Source organism: Orcinus orca, chromosome 1 (genome assembly GCF_937001465.1).
Source record: "Orcinus orca chromosome 1, mOrcOrc1.1, whole genome shotgun sequence".
In the NCBI taxonomy this organism is placed as follows: Eukaryota; Metazoa; Chordata; class Mammalia; order Artiodactyla; family Delphinidae; genus Orcinus; species Orcinus orca.
In genome coordinates, this window is record NC_064559.1 from 109,303,657 (window position 1) to 109,329,334 (window position 25,678).

At 40.8% G+C, this 25,678-nt stretch overlaps 2 protein-coding genes across 3 annotated transcripts in view; both read right to left on the reverse strand.

The window, feature by feature from the left end:
* Positions 1–14,911, reverse strand: part of MAN1A2 (mannosidase alpha class 1A member 2) — a 172,203-nt gene extending 157,292 nt beyond the window's left edge. Inside the window, exon 1 of one of the 2 annotated variants that reach the window (XM_033436561.2) lies at positions 13,337–14,911. In XM_033436561.2, coding sequence (XP_033292452.1) covers positions 13,337–13,638 — 302 coding nt within the window. In that variant the 5' untranslated portion in view covers positions 13,639–14,911. The remainder of the gene's footprint in view (positions 1–13,336) is intronic. The other variant, XM_004263248.4, reaches the window with a different exon arrangement.
* Positions 14,476–15,180, reverse strand: LOC125965367 (THO complex subunit 4-like). Its single transcript, XM_049714710.1, has one exon. The coding sequence runs from the start codon at positions 15,178–15,180 to the stop codon at positions 14,476–14,478; it is 705 nt and encodes a 234-aa protein (XP_049570667.1).
* Between the last annotated feature and the right edge of the window lie 10,498 nt (positions 15,181–25,678).

Consider the following 25,678-nt stretch of genomic DNA (forward strand, 5'->3'; position numbering starts at 1 on the left):
AAATAACACAAATGGCCATTAATAAGAGACTGAATTAAGTAAACTGTAATATTTTCATATAATAGAATGCTACATAGTGATGAAAATATACCACCACAAACTTCAACATGATGGAATCTTAGCAAGATAATATTGAGCCCCTTCACACAAAAAAAGGCAAGACACAGTACATACATCATTTATATACTTACGTAAAAGTTAAAACAGGAAAATCTTAACTATATTGTTTAGTGATGTTTACCTAGTGGTAAAACCGTAGGGAAACACACGGTTGTAATTACCATAAAAGTCAAACACACGAATGGGGCCAGGAAATACTGAGGAGGGTTGGTTTGGGAAGTGATGATCTGGAGGCTTTTGGGGTGCTGACAATGTTTGTTTTCTCAATCTGGGAGGTGGTTGCATGAGTATTTATATATAAATACTATCTATTATAGTGTGGATTATTCTTTTATGTATTTTTGTATAATAGTTACATTTTACAAATTAGAAAGGTTTAAATAAAATGAATGTAATAAATGAAAACTAAATGTAGGCACAGAAATAGGAAAATGTAAATAACACGCTGACAATATATTGTACGCATGTATTTTATATATATATGTATAAAACTATTGTGGATAAAGGGTTACTATCAGGCCTGTTTCAGGAAGAAAAAAATAAAATTCTTATTAGATAAGTCTATTATGTACACAAATTATGAACATGATACTTTATGTGTATCATTGTATATTTATAACAATATTCATGTATACTATAACCAATACCTGTTTTGGTTACTTCAAAATCACAGATGCTAATAAACATGACTGTCATGAACATCAAACTATACATTTTATGTCATCATCTGGAAGATATATATTGTTTGAAAACTCTGGATTATTTATGAACCATGTTAACCAGAAGGAAACATACAGGTTTTCTCATGAAAATACTTTATCTTAAATTCATGTAGTAACAATTACATAAATTAAAGTATTAGTTAAATATAGCGGATGTTTCTGGGACTTTCCTGATGGTCCAGTGGTAAAGAATCCGCCTGCCAATGCAGGGGACATGGGTTCGAGCCCTGGTTGGGGAACTAAGATCCCACATGCCATGGGGCAACTAAGCCTGTGTGCTACAACTGTTGGCTCGCGCGCCTCAACGAGACAGCCCACATGCCGCAAACTACAGAGCCCACACTCTGGAGCCTGCGCGTCGCAACTAGAGAGAGAAAACCCACATGTCACAACTAGAGAGAAACCCGAGCAGACCGCGAGCCATAACGAAAAGATCCCACGTGCCTCAACAAAAAGATCCCATGTGCTGCAACTAAGACCCAACGCAGTCAAAAAAAATAAGGTAAATAAATAAATAAAATAAATATTTTTTTTAAAAATACAGTGTATATTTCTTAGTAATCCATAATCATGTCAGCCAGAAACTGGGAGTTATCCTGGACTACCTCCTCCTCCTACCTCAGCCCCCATATTCAATCAACCACCAACTTCTGTGAAACTTAATAGTTTAACATCTCTTGAATCAACTACTTTTCTCCACTAATTTCTCTCCTTCTCCACTTTCATCACTCTGGTCTAAGCCAGTATCCTCTGTGACCTAGGCTCTCCTAACTGATTTCACTACATTTCCTCCTGTTCCTCTCCAATCCACTGTTTACACTGCAACCAAAGTAATTATTTAAATTTTTAAAAAATATTAAATGATTATGACATTCCCTTGCTTTAATGAAAACTCTTCAATGACTTCCCATAGTACTTAACATAAAGATCAAAATACTTGACTAAAAACCCTCCAGGATCCTGCCTAGGGATTCCAAACTCAACAACAACCAGGTTAAACATTGATTCATTAAATTTACTTATCGGGCAACTTAATTGAGTGGCATAAAATGAAGAGTCCATGCCCCACTAGAGGGAGTAGCAGCTGCCTGGATCCAGCTGAGCGTTGGCATCTGAAAATACAGACTTGGATGTTGTTATATCCTCTCATTTTTCAAGAGAAGCCAGAAATCCAGACTTTTGTGTGAAATTTTCCTGATATGTCAATGCTGGCAACTCATCCAAACTTTCCAATCAATAAGGAGGCCAAATCTGACCTATCATCTAGTCTCTTCACCTAACCGCACACCACTAATCTCTACACCAGCCATACTGAATCTGAATATTTCTCAGATCCTCAATGATACTGAAACCGAGCAGGACCCCGTGGGGGCCTCCAGGGCACAAAACCCTTTCTGCTTCTGGTTTCTTGTTTGTAGGGAAAAGGCTTTCCACCTCCAAGACCTTTCCTAAGTTCCACAGGGCAGATTCAATTACTAATTAGGGGAATGAGGGAACAGCAGAAAGAAACGATAGTGCAGTGATGGGGCAGGGGCCTAGTTCTTCCCCAGGGCTGTGCATAACAATCTCATACATATCTCTGAGTTCTTCTACAGAAACTAGGGCCCGCATCCAGGTGGAGGGTGGTATTTTCAGGCTGAGCACAAGCATGTGGACCTCTGACTAGTTGGAACCAGAAGGCTGATGATTGAAATTCCTAGAATACCACGCTGTTACCTCACCACCAACCAGTCAAAAGTAGGTCACACACCCTGCAGCTCTCCCCTGAAATTTTGCCTATAAAAACTCTTCCCCCAAAATCTTTAGGGAGCTCGGGTCTTTTGAGCACGAGTCATGATTCTCCTTGATTGGCCCCTGCAATAAAACTTTCTCCACTCCAAACTCTGACGTTTTGGTTTGTTTGGCCTCACTGCGCATCAGCACATAACTTGGGTTCAACAACAGTACTACTTAGGGCTCTCACACATGTTGTGTCCTCTGCTTTGACCACTTTTTTTCCCACAACTCTACCTGACCTAGCAACCTCCTACTTGTAAGCTTCTCAGCAGTTGTTTCCTCAAGAAGCCTTCCCTACTCCCACTGCCTGTCCCTGCGACCCCCACTCCACAGGCTAAAACACATCATTATGTACTCTGATAACACTGGGTACACCTTCATAACACTCATCACACCTAAAAAATAAATTTGTTTATTTAATGCCTGTCATCCCCTCTCACCCCTCCCCCAAGATGCAAAGCTCCATAAAAGTTGGGCCTGATACACAGCAGACATGCAATACACGTTTGCTGCTAAATAGTTTGGTTATAAAATATTCCTTTAGACAATAAGGGTCTGGTGTACTTTTAAAATATTAATCTCTACCCAACTTTTCAGGAACATGTACAATATTTTAAGGTAAGTAGACTCAGAATTAAAATATTCAATTAAAACTATAATTAATGATAATAATAACTAATATTTATTGAGCATTTACTAAATGCTAAGAGCTATGTTGAGCACTTCACATGTACTATCTCATCCAATATAACAATCTATAAAGTGATGCCACTATCATCCAAAGGAAGCAACTTATGCATAGAGTTTAAAAATTTGCTCAAAATCACACATCTAATCAGTGACAAACTAGGGTACGAAACCACGCAGTCTGACTCCAAAGCTTAAGCACCTTACTACACTAATTAAGAAAAGCCAATTCAACAAGTATCTGTTAAATACTGTAAGTAAGAAATAATGGCCATGATCTATTTTTCATTACTTCTCCGTTAAGGTTCCTCATCCCTCTAACCTGCACTCCTCTCCACACATATAAAATTAAATCATCAAGTTTTATTTTCCAAATTAAGAAAGATGGTTCTTTGACCCACATCCAAAATAAGCATGATCTTAGTACCAACTATATCTGTTAAAATGCTATCTTTCCAAATTATTTTTAAATATGTTAATGTTTATATATTAATGTTTTTACATTGTAGTCTTATTATTGGAATGATCTCTAATTTGAAATGTATTTCATTTATCAAATTAGAAGAGTTCTTATAACTACAGACTGTGTTTTCAGATACGGTGACAATCGATATAAAAATAAACTGAGGGGGGGACCTTCAAGATGGCGGAGAAGTAAAACTTGAAGATCACCTTCCTCCCCACAAATATATCAAAAATACATCTACATGTGGAACAACTCCTATAGAACACCTACTGAGCGCTGGAAAAAGACCTCAGAACTCCCAAAAGGCAAGAAACTCCCCACGTACCTGGATAGGGCAAAAGAAAAAAGGAAAAACAGAGGCAAAAGAATAGGGACCTGCACCTCTGGGAGGCAGCTGTGAAGGAGAAAAAGTTTCCACACACTAGGAAGCCCCTTCACTAGCAAAGACGGGAGGGGGGGAGGCGGGGGGCAGGGGGCCTTCAGAACCACGGAGAAGAGTGCAGCAACAGGGGTGCAGAGAGCAAAGCAGAGAGATTCCCGCACACAGGATCAGTGCCAACCAGGGCTCACCAGCCTGAGAGGCTTGTCTGCTCACCCGCTGGGGCAGGTGAGGGCTGGGGGCTGAGGCTCGGGATTCGGAGGTCAGATCCCAGGGAGAGGACTGGGGTTGGCAGTGTGAACACAGCCTGAAGGGGGCTAGTGCACCACAGCTAGCCTGGATGGAGTCCGGGAAAAAGTCTGGACCTGCTTAAGAAGCAAGAAACCATCGTTTTGGGATGCGCGAGGAGAGGGGATTCAGAGCACCGCCTAAACGAGTTCCAGAGACAGGGGCGAGCCACAAACTATCAGCGCGGACTCCAGAGACAAGCATGAAACACTAACGCTGCTGCTGCAGCCACCAAGAAGCCTGTGTACAGGCACAGGTCACTATCCACACATCCCCTCCGGGGAGCCTGTGCAGCCCGCCACTGCCAGGGTCCCGTGATGCAGGGACAACTTCCCCGGGAGAACACACGGCACGCCTCAGGCTGTTGCAAGGTCACGCCAGCCTCTGGCACCGCCGGCTCACCCCAGCCTGTACTCCCCCACCCCCACCCCCACCCCACCCCCCGCCTGACTGAGCCAGAGCCCCCTAATCAGCTGCTACTTTAACCCCATCCTGTCTGGGTGGGAACAGACGCCCTCAGGCGAACTACATGCAGAGGTGGGGCCAAATCCAAAGCTGAACCCCAGGAGCCGTGCAAACAAAGAAGAGAAATGGAAATTTCTCCCAGCAGCCTCAGGAGCAGCGGATTAAATCTCCACAATCAACTTGATGTACCCTGCATCTGTGGAATACCTGAATAGACAACGAATCAACCCAAATTGAGAAGGTGGACTTTGGGAGCAACTGTAGACTTCAGGTTTGCTCTTGGCAACTAATTTGTTTCTGGCTTTACGTTTATCTTAGTTTAGTACTTAGAGCTTATTATCATTGGTAGATTTGTTTATCGATTTGGTTGCTCTCTTTTTCTTTTTTATATATATTTTTATCCTTTATCTCTTTTTGTGAATGTGTATGTGTATGCTTCTTCGTGTGATTCTGTCTGTATAGCTTTGCTTTTACCATGTGTTCTAGGATTCTCTCCTTTATTTTTTTTTCTTTTTTTTAGTACAGTTTTTAGTGCTTGCTAACATTGGTGGTTTTATTTTTTGCTTTGGTTGCTCTCTTCTTTTTTTTAATTACTGTTTTATTTTAAACAATATTTTTTATTTTAATAACTTTATTTTATTAATTTTTTTTAATTTAATTTTTTCCCTCCCCTTTCTTCTGAGCTGTGTGGCTGACAGGGTCTTGGTGCTCCGGCCAGGTGTCAGGCCTGAGCCTCTGAGGTGGGAGACCCAAGTTCAGGACACCGGTCCACCAGAGACCTCCCAGCCCCACAGAGTATCAAATGGCGAAAGCTCTACCAGAGATCTCTATCTCAATGCTGACGCAGCTCTACTCAACGACCAGCAAGCTACAATGCTGGACCCCCTATGCCAAACAATTAGCAAGACAGGAACACAATCCCACCCATTAGCACAGACGCTGCCTAAAATCGTAATAAGTTCACAGACACCCCAAAACACACCACTGGACGTGGTCCTGCCCACCACAAAGACAAGATCCAGCCTCATCCACCAGAACACAGGCACCAGTCCCCTCCACCAGGAAGCCTACACAACCCACTGAACCAACCTTACCCACTGGGGGCAGACAGCAAAAACAATGGGAACTACGAACCTGCTGCCTGAAAAAAGGACACCCCAAACACAGTAAGTTAAGCAAAAGGAAAAGACACAGAAATATGCAGCGGATGAAAAGAGCAAGGTAAAAACCCAACAGACCAAATAAATGAAGAAGAAACAGGCAGTCTACCTGAAAAAGAATTCAGAGTAATGATAGTAAAGATGATCCAAAATCTTGGAAATAGAACAGAGAAAATACAAGAAACGTTTAACAAGGACCTAGAAGAATTAAAGAGCACACAAACAATGATGAACAGCACAATAAATGAAACTAAAAATTCTCTAGAAGAAATCGATTGAGGGCTTCCCTGGTGGCGCACAGGTTGAGAGTCCGCCTGCCAATGCAGGGGACACGGGTTCATGCCCCAGTCCGGGAAGATCCCACATGCCGTGGAGCGGCTGGGCCCACGAGCCATGGCCGCTGAGCATGCGCGTCCAGGGCCTGTGCTCCACAACGGGAGGGGCTGCAACAGTGAGAGGCCCGCGTACAGCAAAAAAATAAATAAATAAATAAAAAATAGAAATCAATCGAGAATAACTGAGGCAGAAGAAAGGATAAGTGATCTGGAAGGTAAAATAGTGGAAATAACTACCACAGAGCAGAATGAAAAAAACAGAATGAAAAGAACTAAGAACAGTCTCAGAGACCTCTGGGACAACATTACACGCACCAACATATGAATTATAGGGTCTCAGAAAAAGAAGAGAAAAAGAAAAGAACTGACAAAATATTTGAAGAGTTTGTAGTTGAAAACATCCCTAAAATGGGAAGGGAAATAGTCAATCAAGTCCAGGAAGCGCAGAGAGTCCCATACAGGATAAATCCAAGGAGGAACACGTCAAGACACATATTAATCAAACTATCAAAAACTAAATTCAAAGAAAACATATTAAAAGCAGCAAGGGAAAAGCAACAAATAACATACAAGGGAATCCCCATAAGGTTAACAGCTGATCTTTCAGGAGAAACTCCGCAAGCCAGAAGGGAGTGGCAGGATATATTTAAAGGGATGAAAGGGAAAAAACCTACAACCAAGATTACTCTACCCAGCAAGGATCTCATTCAGATTTGATGGAGAAACTAAAACCTTTACAGACAAGCGAAAGCTAAGAGAATTCAGCACCACCAAACCAGCTTTACAACAAATGCTAAAGGAACTTCTCTAGGCAGGAAACACAAGAGGAGGAAAAGACCTGCAATAACAAACCCAAACCAATTAAGAAAATGGTAATAGGAACATACATATTGATAACTACCTTAAATGTAAATGGATTAAATGCTCCCACCAAAATACACAGACTGGCTGAATGCATACAAAACAAGACCCATATATATGCTGTCTACGAGAGAGCCACTTCAGACCTAGGGACACATGCAGACTGAAAGTGAGGGGATGGAAAAAGATATTCCATGCAAATGGAAACCAAAAGAAAGCTGGTGTAGCAATTCTCATATCTGACAAAATAGACTTTAAAATAAAAACAATTACAAGAGACAAAAAAAGACACTACATAATGATCAAGGGATCAATCCAAGAAGAAGATACAACAATTGTAAATATTTATGCACCCAACATAGGAGCACCTCAATACATAAGGCAAATGCTAACAGCCATAAAAGGGGAAATCGACAGTAACACAATCATAGTAGGGGACTTTAACACCCCACTTTCACCAATGGGCAGATCATCCAAAATGAAAATAAATAAGAAACACAAGCTTTAAATGATACATTAAACAAAATGGACTTAATTGATATTTATAGGACATTCCAACCAAAAACAACAGAACACACATTTTTCTCAAGTGCTCATGGAACATTCCCCAGGATAGATCATACCTTGGGACACAAATCAAGCCTTGGTAAATTTAAGAAAATTGAAATTGTATCAAGTATCTTTTCCGACCACAGTCCTATGACACTAGATATCAATTACAAGAAAAAATCTGTAAAAAATACAAACACAGGGAGGTTAAACAATACACTACTAAATAACCAAGAGATCACCAAAGAAATCTAAGAGGAAATAAAAAAATACCTAGAAACAAATGACAATGAAAACATGACGACCCAAAACCTATGAGATGCAGCAAAAGCAGTTCTAAGAAGGAAGTTTATAGCAATACAATCCTACCTCAAGAAACAAGAAACATCTCAAATAACCTAACCTTACACCTAAAGCAATTAGAGAAAGAAGAACAAAAAAACCTCAAAGTTAGCAGAAGGAAAGAAATCATAAAGATCAGATCAGAAATAAATGAAAAAGAAATGAAGGAAACGACAGCAAAGATGAATAAAACTAAAAGCTGGTTCTTTGAGAAGATAAACAAAATTGATAAACCATTAGCCAGAATCATCAAGAAAAAAAATGAGAAGACTCAAATCAATAGAATTAGAAATGAAAAAGGAGAAGTAACAACTGACACCACAGAAATATAAATGATCATGAGAGATTACTGCAAGCAACTATATGTGAATAAAATGGACAACCTGGAAGAAATGGACAAATTCTTAGAAAAGCACAACCTTCTGAGACTGAACCAGGAAGAAACAGAAAATATAAACAGACCAATCACAAGCACTGAAATTGAAACTGTGATTAAAAATCTTCCAACGAACAAAAACCCAGGACCAGATGGATTCACAGGCAAACTTTATCAAACATTTAGAGAAGAGCTAACACCCATCCTTCTCAAACTCTTCCAAAATACAGCAGAGGGAGGAACACTCCCAAACTCAGTCTACGAGGCCACCATCACCCTGATATCAAAACCAGACAAAGATGTCACAAAAAAAGAAAAAACTACAGGCCAACATCACTGATGAACATAGATGCAAAAATCCTCAACAAAATACTAGCAAACAGAATCCAACAGCACATTAAAAGGATCATACACTATGATCATGATCCAGGAATGCAAGGATTCTTCAATACATGCAAATCAATCAATGTGATAAACCATATTAACAAACTGAAGAAGAAAAACCATATGACCATCTCAATAAATGCAGAAAAAGCTTCTGACAAAATTCAACACCCACTTATGATAAAAACCCTCCAGAAAGTAGGCATAGAGGGAACTTACCTCAACATAATAAAGGCCATATACGACAAACCCACAGCCAACATCATTCTCAATGGTGAAAAACTGAAACCATTTCCAATAAGATCAGGAACAAGACAAGGTTGCCCATGCTCACCACTATTATTCAACACAGTCTTGGAAGTTTTAGCCAAAGCAATCAGAGAAGAAAAACATATAAAAGGAATCCAATTTGGAAAAGAAGTAAAACTGTCACAGTTTGCAGATGACATGATACTATACATAGAGAATCCTAAAGATGCTACCAGAAAACTACTAGAGCTAATCAATAAATTTGGTAATGTAGCAGGATATAAAATTAATGCACAGAAATTTCTTGCATTCCTATACACTAATGATGAAAAATTTGAAAGAGAAATTAAGGAAATACTCCCATTTACCATTGCAACAAAAAGAATAAAATACCTAGGAATAAACCTAAGGAGACAAAAGACCTGTATGCAGAAAACTATAAGACACTGATGAAAGAAATTAAAGATGATACAAACAGATGGAGAGATATACCATGTTCTTGTATTGGAAGACTCAACATTGTGAAAATGACTATACTACCCAAAGCAATCTACACATTCAATGCAATCCCTATCAAACTACCAATGGCATTTTTCACAGAAGTAGAACAAAAAAATTTCACAATTTGTGTAGAAACACAAAAGACCCCGAATAGCCAAAGCAATCTTGAGAAAGTAAAACAGAGCCGGTGGAATCAGGCTCCCCAACTTCAAACTGTACTACAAAGCTACAGTAATCAAGACAGTATGGTCCTGGCACAAAAACAGAAATATAGATCAATGGAACAGGATAGAAAGCCCAGAGATAAACCCACGCACCTGTGGTCACCTTATCTTTGATAAAGGAGGCAAGAATATACAATGGAGAAAAGACGGCCTCTTCGATAAGTGGTGCTGGGAAAACTGGACAGCTACATGTAAAAGAATGAAGTTAGAAAACTCCCGAACACCATACATAAAAATAAACTCATAATGGATTAATGACCTAAATGTAAGGCCATACACTATAAAACTCTTAGAGGAAAACATAGAAAGAACACTCTTTGACATAAATCACAGCAAGATCCTTTTTGACCCACCTCCTGGAGAAACGGAAATAAAAATAAACAAATGGGACCTAATGAAACTTCAAAGCTTTTGCACAGCCAAGGAAACCATAAACAAGACCAAAAGACAACCCTCAGAATGGGAGGAAATATTTGCAAACGAAGCAACTGACAAAGGATTCATCTCCAAAATATACAAGCAGTTCATGCAGCTCAATATCAAAAAAACAAACAACCCAATCCAAAAGTGGCAGAAGACCTAAACAGACATTTCTCCAAAGAAGATATACAGATTGCCAACAAACACATGAAAGGATGTTTAACATCACTAATCATTAGAGAAATGCAAATCAAAACTACAGTAAGGTATCACCTCACACCGGTCAGAATGGCCATCATCAAAAAATCTACAAACAGTAAATGCTGGAGATGATGTGGAGAAAAGAGAACCCTCTTGCACTGTTGGTGGGAATGTAAATTGATACAGCCACTATGGAAAACAGTATGGAGGTTCCTTAAAAAACTAAAAATAGAACTACCATACGACCCAGCAATCCCACTACTGGGCATATACCCTGAGAAAACCATAATTCAAAGAGTCATGTACCACAGTGTTCATTGCAGCTCTATTTACAATAGCCAGGACATGGAAGCAACCTAAGTGTCCATTGACAGATGAATGGATAAAGAAGATGTGGCACATACGTACAATGGAATATTACTCAGCCATAAAAAGAAACGAAGCTGAGTTATTTGTAGTGAGATGGATGGACCTAGAGACTGTCGTACAGAGTGAAGTGAATCAGAAAAAGAAAAACAAATACTGTATGCTAACACATATATATAGCATCTAAAAAAAAAAAATGGTTCGGAAGAACCTAGGAGCAGTACAGGAATAAAGACACAGACATAAGAGAATGGACTTGAGGACATGGGAGGGAGAAAGGTAAGCTGGGATGAAGTGAAAGAGTGGCATGGACTACCAAATGTAAAACAGATAGCTAGTGGGAAGCAGCCACATAGCACAGGGAGATCAGCTTGGTGCTTCATGTCCACCTAGAGGGGTGGGATAGGGAGGGAGGAAGGGAGACGCAAGAGGGAGGAGCTATGGGGTTCTACGTATATATATAGCTGATTCACTTTTTTATACAGCAGAAACTAACACACCATTGTAAAACAATTATACTCCAATGAAGATGTTTGAAAAAAATAAACTGACATAACCACATAAAATATACACAAAGTTAATACAGGGATCCCTCAATACCTGAACTCTATCTGAATTCTTGCCTTCCAAAACTCAGGAACCAAATAGATTTTAATAAGTTCTCACATGTATCCAGACTCTTACTACCCAAAACCCAGAATCTGGCTCACTCACCATCCCTTGTTAAGAAAACTCAATGACCAATTTCTCACTCCAAACTCCAGGATCCAACAGTATCCAACAGTCTTATACAGCGAAACAGAAGCATATGTATTCAAGGGCTATATAAATTTTAGAATTCTTGTTTTAAGAGATTTAAGCAGATTTTTTTAAATGTGAAAAAAATGGACATATCTGTATTTTCATTCAAATTTGAAATTTAAATTCCACTTAACAAAGAATTTTTCTATGTGAATGTTTTTAAACTAGTAAGTGCCATATTTTTTAACCTTTAGACCACACAAAATATACAGTAAATTGTTAAGTATATGACAGACAACTTATAAGAGTTAAATAAAGTTAATTCATGACTTCAAAGAGCTCTGAAGTCAGTCTTAACATCTTTTTATAAAAAAAAATTTATCATTATAAATAACATGGGAAATAAGGTTTTCAAGGAAAACAGTACTTTCAGTGTTAATTTTTCAGCAACATTATTTCACAGATTATATCAGATTTTTCTTGAAGTCACAAAGAGCAAAGGGCAAAATAAAAGAAACAAATGAAAAGAGTACAGAAGTTGAAAATGATGGCAAAAATTTCAAATTAATTTGGTTACAGACGAATGATATGAAACAATTTTAGAAGTAATTACTCCATAAGGTTCAGCCCAAAGTCAAAGAAACAGCAAGCAAAGAACAAATTAACTAGACTGAGAAAAAGGAAAAACCAGCTCTCATTACAACAGTGCATTTTTCTAAAGTATTTAACTTAGGATAACATTTGAACACAAGCTTTTTCAAAAACCTCGTGCATGATGAAAACTTACAGCATCAGTTGAGAACAGAATTAAAACATATGATTTTTTTACATGCTCAAAAATTATTTTAAGAAATAGAGAAAAAAGGAGAAAGGTTTAGCAGGTTAAAAATATATATATACTGAAGGTTTGAAGAAAGCAAACTACTTTCCCAGATTCTTTTGATACAAATTACATAAATGATTTAAAGATACTGTAACTAGAGCTCCCATTTTATACTAATTTGCCCATATTCTCCCAAGAGCTCACTTCGGATTTACTGATTTTAAAGAATGTGAACCCTTTAATCAAGCAAATTCTAAGAGTTATTCGATACACTCCATCTTTCACATTTAGGAAAAAAAAAAACAGCAAAATTAAATTTTAAAACATAACCAAACCTTGTCTACAAGAGTCACAAAGTGAGTGACTTAAGATTCAGTGATCTCTTTAACTTAACTGATTCCACACAGAGCACCAAAACACATCTATTGTGCCTGTGTTTGTCTTTCTAAAAAGCTAAGATTCACTACTAAGCTTTAACTACCAGCCAGAGATGAGAGCCCTTTGGGAGAGAACAAACCCAGAGAAGATGTCAGGATTCCATGGATCTATTTCACAGGGTGGCACAATAATTGAATGCAACACATTCTTAATAAATGAAGGCACAGCATATGTCACTATTTCTTCAGGTTAAGTCTTCATACCTCCATTCCCAATTGTTCACATCAGACACAACAACCCTGAGCACAAACACTCCTCCTACATAAAAGGAAGGAGCTGGACTTTGGACGGGGCTCTAGGTGTCCTTCCAGTTTATGATTCTATTTAACTAGTTGTGTAAAAATACAACTCTCACGACTCAGGGAAAGTTACACTTTACTGCCAAAAAAATGACAGATTTGATGCAATAAACCATACCTTGCTCTGCCAAATGTTAATACCAGAACTTCTGAAATAAACAAACCTGTGTCTATGTTCATCTGGTCCATGGATCAGGAAGACTCCAGGGTTTTTAGCCCCTTTGCCGGCATCTACATGAGGAATTAACACATCTTCCAAACCCAGATCAAAACGTTTGTGTTTTGAAGAGTCTGGAAGGAAGAAGAATGCCCCAAAACACAGGGTGATGAAGGCACTTAGAATAAGGAGGAGGATAAACTTCTCAGAAAGTCTCAAGGTAGCCCTGTGATGCGGGAAGGAAGGCGGCCCCAGGTTCAGAGGTGGTATCCTTCGTCCAGAGAGGGGTAGCAGCGCTGGGGTAGTCATCGTTTACGCTCTTGGGCAGAATATTTTATAAAGTTCTCATCTTACATCAAATGTACGATACATTGAACAGTCTTCAGAATCCTGGCAAAAATGGGGAAACTCAATTTTCCTCCTCTTAAAGGACTGCTGTGCGTTTCAACAGGGCACCTCTTTCACGCTCATCCAATTACATGCAGAAATGAGTGTGGCCCCGAAACGATCATTAGTTTAAGTCCTGTGATACTTTCTTTGCCATCTGGCTCTCAGTACCTCACCGGGTGATTACAAGTCTCCTCTCCATTCCTAAGGGTAGATCAGACAAGCAACACTGCACTGAGGATGCAAGGTGGGTTCTTCCATTCCTGAACCTCTGGGAGATGCTCCAACGTGGTTTCCCGCCCCAAAAGGGAGCCTGACGTGATCCAAGGAGCTGTAGAAGGTTCACTTGAGCTCCTCGGATGCTTCGATTGCAGAATCTCTGAACCTCAGTGGTGGAAAAACAAGGGGCTTCTCGGAAGTCAGTCAACCGGGAGGAGGGTCACCCGCCTCGCCGGGAAACCGAAGCAGCCGCGCTGGGCGAAAAGCAGGAAGGAGGGCTCGGACGCCCGCGCCTCCCGACGCTGTCCCCGGGCTCCGACGCTGCTCCCTCGACGGCTGGCGCGAAGGGCATCCGCGTCCAAAATACCTGCGCCCTCCCAGCCGCGGCCGCCGCGGCCGCTGTCGCTACCGCTCGGGTCTGTCAGGGAGCGGAACTTCCTCCTCCGCGGCCACTGAGAAGCCCCGGCGTGAGCGGGGGGAGGGGAGGCGCTGCGGCCGCCCCCGCTCGGCTCCTCCTCCTCCTCTCGGCAGCGGGTTAAGTTAACCCAGGCGCCGGCTCCCAGAGGGAGGCCGCTTCTGACCCCGCCGTGCCCGGCCGCGGCGACCAAGCCTCCGCGACCCCGCGGCGTGGGAAGAAGCAAAGCCGCGGCCCGCCTGTCCGAAAACCCGGGGCAGGCGCCTGCTCATTCCTCGCTCAGCCCGGGGGTGGCGGCGGCCCTGGGCTCGCGAGAGCAGTCGCGCCTTGGGCGGGCAGAGGTCAGCTGCGTCTCCTTCCTCCCTGGCCGCCGTGGGGGACTGCCTGGCCGCCGTGGGGGCCCCCGCGGCGCGACCTCCGGTCGCTCGCAGCCGCTCGCTCTGGTGGTGGCGGCGACGGCTGCGGGAGAGGCAGCGCGTCCACGCGGTGCGGGGCTGCGGCCCGGTCCTCGTCCCGTGGCTCCCTAGGCCGGGAGGGCGCAGAGCAGCCGACTGCCGACACCCGTTGGGCACACTCCTGAGGGGAGCCGGCGTGCGGGGGTGGGGCGGATGGCTCGGGCCTGCCTCCGGCCCCGACTCGCGAGTGGGCGTCCCCGAGCGGCGGAGTGTGAGGTGCGCGCGCACGCTCCCGGCCTCGCCGCCGCCGCCGCCCCCGCCCCTTCCCCGCCCCACCCGGCCCGGCCCGCGCTCCGGCCTCGCGCTGCTGCTGCTGCTGCTGCGGGCTCCAGCGCCCGCCCTCCCGCCCGTCGGCTGCGCGACCCCCGGAAGCATCCTGCAGCCGGCGTCTGGGCACGTGATGGGAGAAGGTCGACCGTTCGCGCTTCACTGATAACTTCACCGGTGCCAGGCTTCGGCATCGCCAGTTCGTGGGATTGACCCGGCGTTTGCGAGGTTGGGGGCGGGGAGGGCGGGGAGGCTCAGGTTCCGAAGGCTTCGCTGCAATCCAAGGGTTGCTAGGACTAAAGGGATCTGACGACCAAGGTTAACGTTTAATATTGCTTTGTGGAGATCGTGTCTTCAGTTATGGACCATTGGTCCCTAGGGCTCAACGACTGAGTCTCCAACTTCTTCCTTACAGCCTATGTGCACGTCGTTGGGCACCCGAAGCTCGAGTCATCTCTACTGAGCAGCAACCGTGTGCCAGGCTCTGTGTTAAGAATAAAATGGCGACCTTCAGGTTAGGTTTCCTGGCTGAGGTGTCTCTGACAGCAGCCCATATGACCCTACAGGACAACAGCTTCCTCGTGGTTCAGTTTCTGGAAGACGTTCTCCCATCATCACACTCCTCGCCACCACTCCTCCCATAAAAGAGATAAGTATGAACGAGAAGGTGCTAAAATCCAAAAAGACAACAATGCTGTTTAAATTCAGGCTTAAAAGCACCCTGAGTTGATTCTGTTATCCATAATCTTAAGAACCATGTTGTGATTAAGTCCAAAAAATTTCTATGTAATACACAAATATTCTCACTTGTTTGATACTAAGATGTCAGTGTCTCTACATATCCTTAGTGATGACTGGGAGTTGGAGAGCAGTCCCTTCAGCGGCAGGGACAAAAGGTCAGCCTTAGTTAAAAATCAAGCAAGAATCCTCATCTTCACTGGCACAATTCGAAGTACAATTCCGGTCTGCAGTATTTCCAGAAGCTCTGCATATCTCACTATCTACCATATGCCAAAGAAGTCATTGTCATTGATTCACCAAGTAAAGAGATAAAAATGTTAGGTGCCACCTCTCACCCAGTCAGGCTGGCAGCCCAGTCCAAAATGAAATTTTTGTTGGACACTTGTGAAAAGTAGGTATAAGAAATTCCCTGCCTTCCCAATGTGTCTTTATAAAGTGTGCCAATTTTATGAATAAGTTTCTAATGCTGAGCCTCTCTGTAAGCCAAAGGAAGAGAAACACTTGGGTTTCCAACTACTGAGGTCATTAATTTCCATGGAAAGATCAGGGGAAATAAATATTGACATCTGAATGAAATAGCAAGTTACATAAGCCTTGAAAGGTAAATGTTATCTAGGTTGACACCAAATTGTTAACCACAGAAATATCGATCATGAAACCTTCCTTAACCTAGTTGACAAGCATGACTTAAGCAGGCTCAACCTCATAACCAGTGGAGAAGACTTATCTGTGTCCTTTCCTTTCTTGCCCTTGCCTGTTTTGCAAAATTCATTTTCCCTTCAGGAAAGTAAAAATACTATTTAAATTAGAGGTTATTGCAGATGTCCAAATGCAGTCTGCAATTCTAAGGCCCTTGATGATGCTATCAGTTATTATAATCCTACACAAGCATCAAAAAGTGTGTGTGTGTGTGTGTGTGTGTATTCTCTTCTAGAGACTAGGGCCCTCTCAAATGAGTTTTAAAAGAATTAGTATTAGGGGCTTCCCTGGTGGCGCAGTGGTTGAGAGTCCGCCTGCCGATGCAGGGGACACGGGTTTGTGGCCTGTTCCGGGAAGATCCCACATGTCGTGGAGCGGCTGGACCCGTGAGCGATGGCCGTTGAGCCTGCGAGTCAGGAGCCTGTGCTCCGCAACGGGAGAGGCCACAACAGTGAGAGGCCCGCGTACCGCAAAAAAAAAAAAAGAATTAGTATTGTTTTGTTGGTTTTTAAAAGCAAGTTGAAATTTGAAAAAGATTATAGCTGTTGTGTTAAGATGTTGGTATTATATATAGTTTTTCCCCATGTGTTCTGTTTGTGTTACTTTTATAATTAAATAATTTTTAAATAAAGTGATACTTGAGAAAGTTAAGGTCAGATTTCAAATAGGTGGACTCAGTTGTATCAAGATGAACACGTCTGAGGGCAATCAACAGAAATCAGAAAGTACATGAAATATACATTTTTTTTTCATATATACGTGTAATAGGGACGTATCTCATTCTAGACAGTACAAAGAGAATATTTCATTTTCAAGGAGTAGCTGTGCTTTGATCAATGGTATAGACAGGATTCCAAAGTGGCAGATAAAGTGGTAATTTCCCTTTTATAAATCCATGTAAATTAATTAATATTTTAGGAAATAGGAATTGTTCAATTCCTAACAAAACAAAATCTACCCCGACATATTTCAGATTTATAGGACCATTACTGGGATACACTTATGTATTACAATGCAAAAGTTATTTGTACAATCATACGTTAACTTTTCTATTATCGAAACAGTTTAACACCTATTACACACACACACACACACACACACACACACACACCATCTAGCTCTGTTTTAAGTGAAACTGAAGTCATATGCTAGAGAAAAAAAATACAGCTGGTATGCAAAAAGAGGCTTTTGATTTACTTACATGACTTGTTCCTTCTTAGTTTCAACTGGTTCCCAAATATCCCAAAGACATGACCACTAAATGTGTAGAAAAATAACCAAGCTTTGGCCCTGCTCTTTCCACTCTTGCATTCTTCTATAAAGCTTTTTTCCTACAGGTCAGGGATAACCTAAGTTCAATGTTATGAAACTCTCACTTTAGCTCCATGGTAAGTCAGGAGAGCCAAAAATCTTCACCTGTCTCTCTGAGCCAAAGTATTTAAGGCTCATTTGCTTATAAAAGACACATTTGTTGAAGGGTACTGTGTGATACAGCCTCTACTAGGTGCTAGAAGTTTGGAGAAGTCAGAATCCCTATCTTAGTGAACTCAAGGTCTTGTGTGGGGTGGCAAATGAGCACTGACAATTACCTGACAGGGAAGAGTGCTGTTAGACTAAAGCCCCAGGGGCTCTTGTGTTCACTGAAAGGGCACCAGAGTGAAGGGAGGGAGATTGGGCATGTGTCAAGGAAGGTTCCTAGATCAAGTGCCACCTGAGCTGAGCCTTTAATTAACCAGCAGGGAAGAACGGTGGTGTTCCAACATAGGGAGCAGAACATGCACAGGCATCCACAGCTGTTTGTTCTTGCCACTTATCCAGAAACCTCCCTGCTTTACTCTTCCAATAAATCGCTTGCCTGGCCCTAAACCCCCAATACTCTTGAAGGGGGAAAGTGAAATTTTTAAATTTCCGAAAAACATATGACTATGGAAACACATTACTCTCTCCCAGTGCCTAAGACAGGGCCAAGCAATGAGGAAGCCAGAAGCTTCAGCTTCCCTGGGCTCATAGTAAATCTGCTTCTGCTCTGAACCCAGCCGTATCTAAGGCTAGTTCATCCTTTGAACCTCTCAGTTACACAAGCCTATAAATTTCTTTTGCAGTCAGAATTAGTGTCTGTGGCTTGCAATGTAAAGTCTTGACTAATACACAGCATGTCTTTGCATGGAGGTGCTGTGGCTGCCTGTAGTATGTGAAGCACCAGTAGTTTCACAAGTGTAAAGGATCGGGAACCAGAAGGAGCCCACTCTTTCAGGCCACCAACAGGCTTGGGCCAGGGACAAAAGTGGGGAGAAGACCTAAAATTGAAAGGATTGAACATGGGCTTCCCTGGGCTTCCCTGGTGGCGCAGTGGTTGAGAGTCCGCCTGCCAATGCAGGGGACGCAGGTTCGTGCCCCGGTCCAGGAAGATCCCACATGCCGCAAAGCGGCTGGGCCCGTGAGCCATGGCCGCTGAGACTGCGCGTCCGGAGCCTGTGCCCCGCAACGGGAGAGGCCACGACAGTGAGAGGCCCGTGTACCGCAAAAAAATAATAATAATAAAATAAAATAAAAAATCACTGAGCCTGGAGGGGTGAGCACAAAGGGGGGGGGAAGCACACTAAATTAAAATAAGACAGAAAAAAACAAATAGAACCTTTCCACTCAAAATGATCCTGACCAGCAAATTCCAAAGACATGCAGATGTCTAATACTAAGAAAGATTGCCAACAAAATGAACACTCAGAATATGAACTTACTCCAGATAAAATTAACTCTATGGTACTGTGTAACAAAGAATTTTTTAATTAATATTTTTGCATTTTCAAAGCGATCAATGAAGGGATAGCACTCATTTTAAAAAGAAAAGAAATTAGGAAACAGATAAGCTGAATAAAGAACAGGTAAATATGGCAAAAAAAACTGATAGAGATCTTGAAAATAAAAATCTGGTCATTGAAATTTTTTAAAAAGTCAATACATGGGGTTAACTCTCGAGCTGGCCAAAGTTGAAGAGAAAAAGTAATTCGCCCAGAACATAGTATAGAAGAATTCACTCAGGAGAATTCACCCAGAACATAATATAGAAAAATAAAGAGATTTCAAAATGTGAAAAATAATTCAGATTCATGGGGTTATACTGAGTGGCTTCAACATATGTCTCATAGGAGTTCCAGAAGGAAAAACTGAAGGGAAGAGTGGATAAGCTATACTTTAAAAAAGAAGAAAGAAATGACTGAAGATTTTCTAATCAAAACATCAGAACACCATATGTACTGAGCAAGGTAAATAAGAGTAAAGGAACACTTTTCTCACTATAGTGAAACAACAGAGTAATACAGATAAAGATAAAATCTCAAGTCACCACAGGGAAACCACTGATTATTTACAAAGGAACTATAACTAGAGTTCTCAAAAGCAACCACAGAAACAAGAAAACAATTGAGTTTTCTCCAAGTATTGAATGGAACACTATCAACCAAGAATTTGATTTCCAGATAAACTGCCATTTCAGGGAGAGGGCAAAACAAAGACATTTTCAATCATAAAAGGCAAGGGAGTTTTCCACCCACAGACCTACACCAGAAGAACTATTAAAGAATGTACTTCCCCCAATGAGAAAATTAAGCCCAGCGGGAAAGCATAAGATACAAAAGATACTAGTGAGGGAAGAAATTAACGAAATGTGATGGTAGAATTAAAAATAGCTACTTAAGGAGTATGGGATTAACAGATACAAGCTGCCATACATAAAATAGATAAGCAACAAGGATTTACTATATAACACAGGGAACTATGTTCAATATCTTATAACAACCTATAATGGAAAATAATCTGAAAAGATACATATATATAACTGAATCACTTTGCTGTACACCTGAAACTAACACAATATTGTAAATCAACTATATTTCAATAAAAATAATAATAATAGCTACTTTAGTGTTTAAAAGAAAAGGAAAGAAATGGTTACAGTGGGTAGTTAAAACATGCTACGGTCTTTGTCATGTTTGGAAGAGGAATATAAATAATAACTGTGAATACTTTGTCTATAAGATATTTTATATTAAGAAAAAACTGATCTAGAGCTTCTAAACATTCAGAGAGAAAAGAGTAGCAAGGGATGAGGATATTTGATATGGAAAACTGATCCTTCAATAGAAGGCAGGAAAGGAGAAAAAAGAAGAAAAAGACACGTCAAACAAAACACACAAATTAAATAGAATAGTAGAATTAAATTCTAATAACAGCAAGCACAGTAACTAAACAGATTTAAATTAGTTACTAAAAGACAGATTATCAGACTGGTATAAAATAATATTCAGGTATGTAACACTAGCAAAAAACAAAACTAAACCACAGAAATATTGGATATAAAGGGATAAAAAAAGAAATTATCAAAATGCTGTCAAAAAGAAAGTCAATGAAGCATTATTAATATCAGACCAAAAAAAGTCTTTTAAACCAAATGTGTTAATAAAAATAAAGAGGGTCAGTACCAAAAGTCAAATGTACCTAATAACATAGCTTTCAATTACAGAAAGAAAAATTACAAAGAGAAACTGACAAACCCACTCTCTGAGTGGGAGATTTTAACAATCTATCAGACATGACTAGATCAAGAAGAACAAAAAAAAAACAAACAGAGGTAATAGGGACTGAACCATGAAGGGCCTCTAAGAAGGCCACGTTAAGGAGTTGGGTTTTATTCTGAGGGTAATAGGAAGCCATTAAAGGGTTCTAAACAAAGTAATGATTAGATCAGATGTCCTTTTTTATAAGGATCACTCTGGCTAGAAAATGGAGAATGGACTTCAGGGTGGTCAGACCACATAAAGACAAGAAGACCATTTAGAAAACTCTACCTTCCCTCTAGCTAAGAGATATTTATGGCCTGAACTATAGTAGGGTCATTGGTGAAGGAAAAGAGTGGGCATTTCAAGGGACATTCAGATAGCTTGTTGATCGAATGGCAGGGGAGGGAATCAAAGATAGCCTCCATATCTGTGCCCTACAAGACTTGATGCATAGCAATGAGGAGGAAGAGCAGGGTTTTGCTGGAGGCTGGGGGGAGCAGGGTGTGGGTGGAGGTAGGGAAAGGTAGAGATATTGTTTCCTTGTTTCTGGTGATAGCACTTAACTCTCAACCCCTCAATTTTGACATTCAAACTGGTTCATTAAAAAGTTAAATTATATTCAATGTACAAGGAATATGTAAATCAATTTTAAAAGATGTTTACCAGGGTTTCCCTGGTGGCGCAGTTGTTGAGAGTCCGCCTGCCGATGCAGGGGACGCGGGTTCGTGCCCCGGTCCGGGAGAATCCCACATGCCGCGGAGCGGCTGGGCCTGTGAGCTGTGGCCGCTGAAACTGCGCATCCGGAGCCAAAAAGACGTCTACCAAAGAGTATTCTGTTTTAAACTATTGGTGCTTAGGGAATGTTTCAATCATCTGGGGGAAAATTACACTTTAACAATATCAGAAAAATGTGTGTATATTCTAAATAATCATTTTCCATATAATAATAGTCCTTTATGATTATTTTTATTGTAGATTTTCATATTTTTCTGAACATAATGGATTTTCAGACATACCTATTTGCCTAACTACTACAGTAATAAAGTAGTCATGACTTTCCTTAGTGCACAGCTGGTCTTAAGAACAAGGAAATCCAATCTGTTGACCTGTGAATTTTCAGAGTCATAGATTTCATGGCACATAACTCCCTTTCTTTTCCTGGTTGTTATTAATTACCTTAAACTAATTCCAAGTTTACAATGTGTGTTTATCTTTCAGAGAACAATGACTCTGCATTGACTGAAGTTGGGAGGTGTGTCCAATTATACAACCAAACTGAGGTTACTTACAAATGCTGGAAATTAGGAGCTATTTTTCCAAAGACACTTTATTCAGTAGCTTCAAGCATGAAAACGGTTTAAAGAACTTACAGATTTCCAATTATAATTTTAAGCTTTGTATTTATTTTACAGCCATTCCAAAATGCAAATGAGGTTCAAAGTTCCAAACATGCTGTGCAATTTCAATTTAATATTCTAATGCATGGAGCGAAGTTTGAGCCTATAATACAGAAACAGGACTACTTGAACAGCCAAGAAACCCTTTGGAGCCTTAAAGGGAAATCTGTTTGGGAGTCTGCAGACTAAAATGTTTCTGGTAGGAATGGAGCCACAGTGAGATGTGTGGCTCTAGCATTGCCTCTCAAGTGATGGCCAGGATGTGTTTTGAAAAGACAAAACTCTTTTTGTGTCTGATTTTTAAAGTTAACACTTATTTGAGGGCTAATATTGCACTAAATTTCATACATGGAGTCTGCTGTTTATTATGAGCCATTATGTTCAAGTTCACTTCAGACAATATTGCTCCTTCAATTGCAGTCCTCTGCATTCAGGGGCAGTGCAAGCAAAATAGTGAAGAGGGCTCTTCTCCTTTAGGGCCAGTTGCTGTATCACCCTACCTAAAACCTGATTTGGTTACCATCATGCTATATAGACATCTCTGTCTTGTTGCAGAAATGCTAAACTCAGAGATTCCACTATCAAGATGTTGTAGGGTTCTTCCCTATAACAGAAGTGGAAAGAACGGATGCATTACACTTTTCTGATGTTTTTCAAAATTATAGTAACATGTTAGTTTTAAACAGCATGAAAAAAATTAGGCAACATCAATAAAATTATAGTTCTTTATATTTCTAGTTGAGCCAGATATGCATTAAAGTTGAAGGGGGTTTTCATTTTTGTTTTTGTGTTGGTGGTAGTTTTTTTCTTCAAATCTTTGTGCTTCCTGGAAATATATATGCAAGGAAGGAAGGAACGAAGGAATTGATGCGCCAGTAGATGTGAATAATGCTGAAGATTTACATACACTACACAGAAATTACTACTACCTCTACAACTACATCAAGATTTGAAGATGGGATTAGTACCCAACAGAAAAAAAAAACTAATTGTATCATTTTCACAGTAGTAACGTTAATCATTATGTTAATATATCAATAATAACAAGGAACTTGGAAAGGTCTTTAGTGCTTTCTCTCATTTTTAAGCAAAATATCCACAGTGTCCCCTTATTTTTATGAACTGGGGGAAAATGAAGACCCCTCAAACGGCTGTCTTGCTCTTTCTTACAAAGTTGTTCTCTGCATCTAAACTGAACTTCTTTCCTGACTTAACTTCTCTACCAGGGATTCCTATAGGCAGTGGGGAAAATGATAGTCACAGCCTCTTCTGGGTATCAGGTTCATTTAGGCTGATGTAACAGAAGAAGCAGAAATTCCTTATACAGATAAAAGCAGAGCTGGGGAGCAACCCCTAACCCCAAAGTAAGCAATCAAATGAAGCACTGCATAAATATAGAAAAAAGAACACCGAGAAGCAATATGAATAAAACCTGGAGGGAAGATGGACCAAGGGGCACAGAGCTGCAAGTCAATGATGGGTAAGGGACACAGAGGTCCCAAGTTGTAACTTTCCATAAAAGAGCTGGGTCTCTTGACATGACTGTGGCACAGCAAAGGCAGAGAAATGTTTATTTCTAATGAAATAACCAAATAGTCTGGGAGCATTTAAATCCCAAGATTACATTGAAGCATTTATTTATTCATTCATTCAACTAATTTATTTATTATTATTATCATCACCCCCACCATCACTGGTGTCAGGCGTTGTTTACCTTTTTCTGTTAACCAGAGAGATTAATGACTCCCATCTGATTAACCAATTCCAGGGGTTCTCACTTCTAGCTGTAGATCATAATCACCTATGGAGGTGTTTTTGTTGTTGTTTTTATGTTTTGGGTTTTTTTTTTTTAATTTGCAAGGCCTTGTCCCTTCCCTGAGCCACTAAGTGAGAATCTCCTGGGGCAGGATGTGGTCATGTAATGAACCTTAAGACGCTTCTCCAGAACAGAAAGCTTCCACGTCGTCACTGCCATCGACCTTAGGCTGAGGATTTCTGGAGCTCCCTGAGGATAAGCCAGGATTCCAGCATGGGTGAAAAACATACACACCTGCAGGCAGCCACTCCACTTCCGGAGAGCCAGGGTTCAGGCAGTTACCGCTTCTCTGAAGGTACAAGCTTTATAGACATCCTGTTGTTTGGTGCAGGTATAGGGGGAAATGAGTCAAAAGCACTGGTGGGGGGGGGGTAGATTTATCCACAAGGTTCCCTTCAAATGGTTTTATTCTATATACTGCTGGAGAATGGACTCATGGCTTATCTTCTAGAATTTATACAGCAAGCACTCCAAAATATCTGAGGAGTGAATAAATAGTTAGATCTAGCTATTGATGGATTAGGACTCTGCCACCTGCAGCTGTGAAACTTGGAGCAGGCTACTTGACTTCTCTGATCCTCAGGAAAGTTGTAAAGATTACTTCCTCGTAGGTTCTTGCAATGACTAGAGGATAGAGCATGAGGAAAACAGCTGGCACAGTGCCCAGAACAAAGTTAATATGAATAGTTAATAAACGTTTACAAAAGCAGCACAGCCAAGTGCACCCAAGACTCATTTTCCTGATTTTGTCTTTCCTTATTTAATAAAAATGGATGTTACGACCGTAATTGTCACTATCAAAACCCCAGAAAACAGGGGAGACAGGATGAAAGGTCAGAGGTTACTGCTCTGCCATTCTCTCAGGTAGACATTTATGAATTCTGACTCATTAATATTGATTAGACAACTTGTAGAGACCAGGTAGCACATACAGGAAAAATGGCCAACTGAGAGCTTGGCCTACTTTCATACCAGCTCCTCTGCAGAGAAATTAATCCAACGCAAAGTCAACATTTTCAGAACTGAAGTAAAAGACATAACTTAAAGCCCAGCTAAGTGTGCCCCTTTTCCCCATTCAAGAACCCAGGGTCAGGGACAAAAGAACCACTAATCACACATCAGATGCCATTTGAAAAAATCCGTGTCTGTTTTTTTTTTAAATAATGTATTATTATTTATTTATTCAGTTTTTCCCCATTTTTATTGAGATATAATTGACATGCAACACGGTAGAAGTTTAAGGTGTATGGTATAATGGTTTGACTTACATGTATTGCAAATCTGTTTTGCCTTTGATGATAATGATATCTAGCATTTAATGAGTGCTTACTACAGACAATGCGTACATCTCTTGTAATTCTCGGAACGTAGTTATTTCCTTGTTAGAGTTAAGGAAC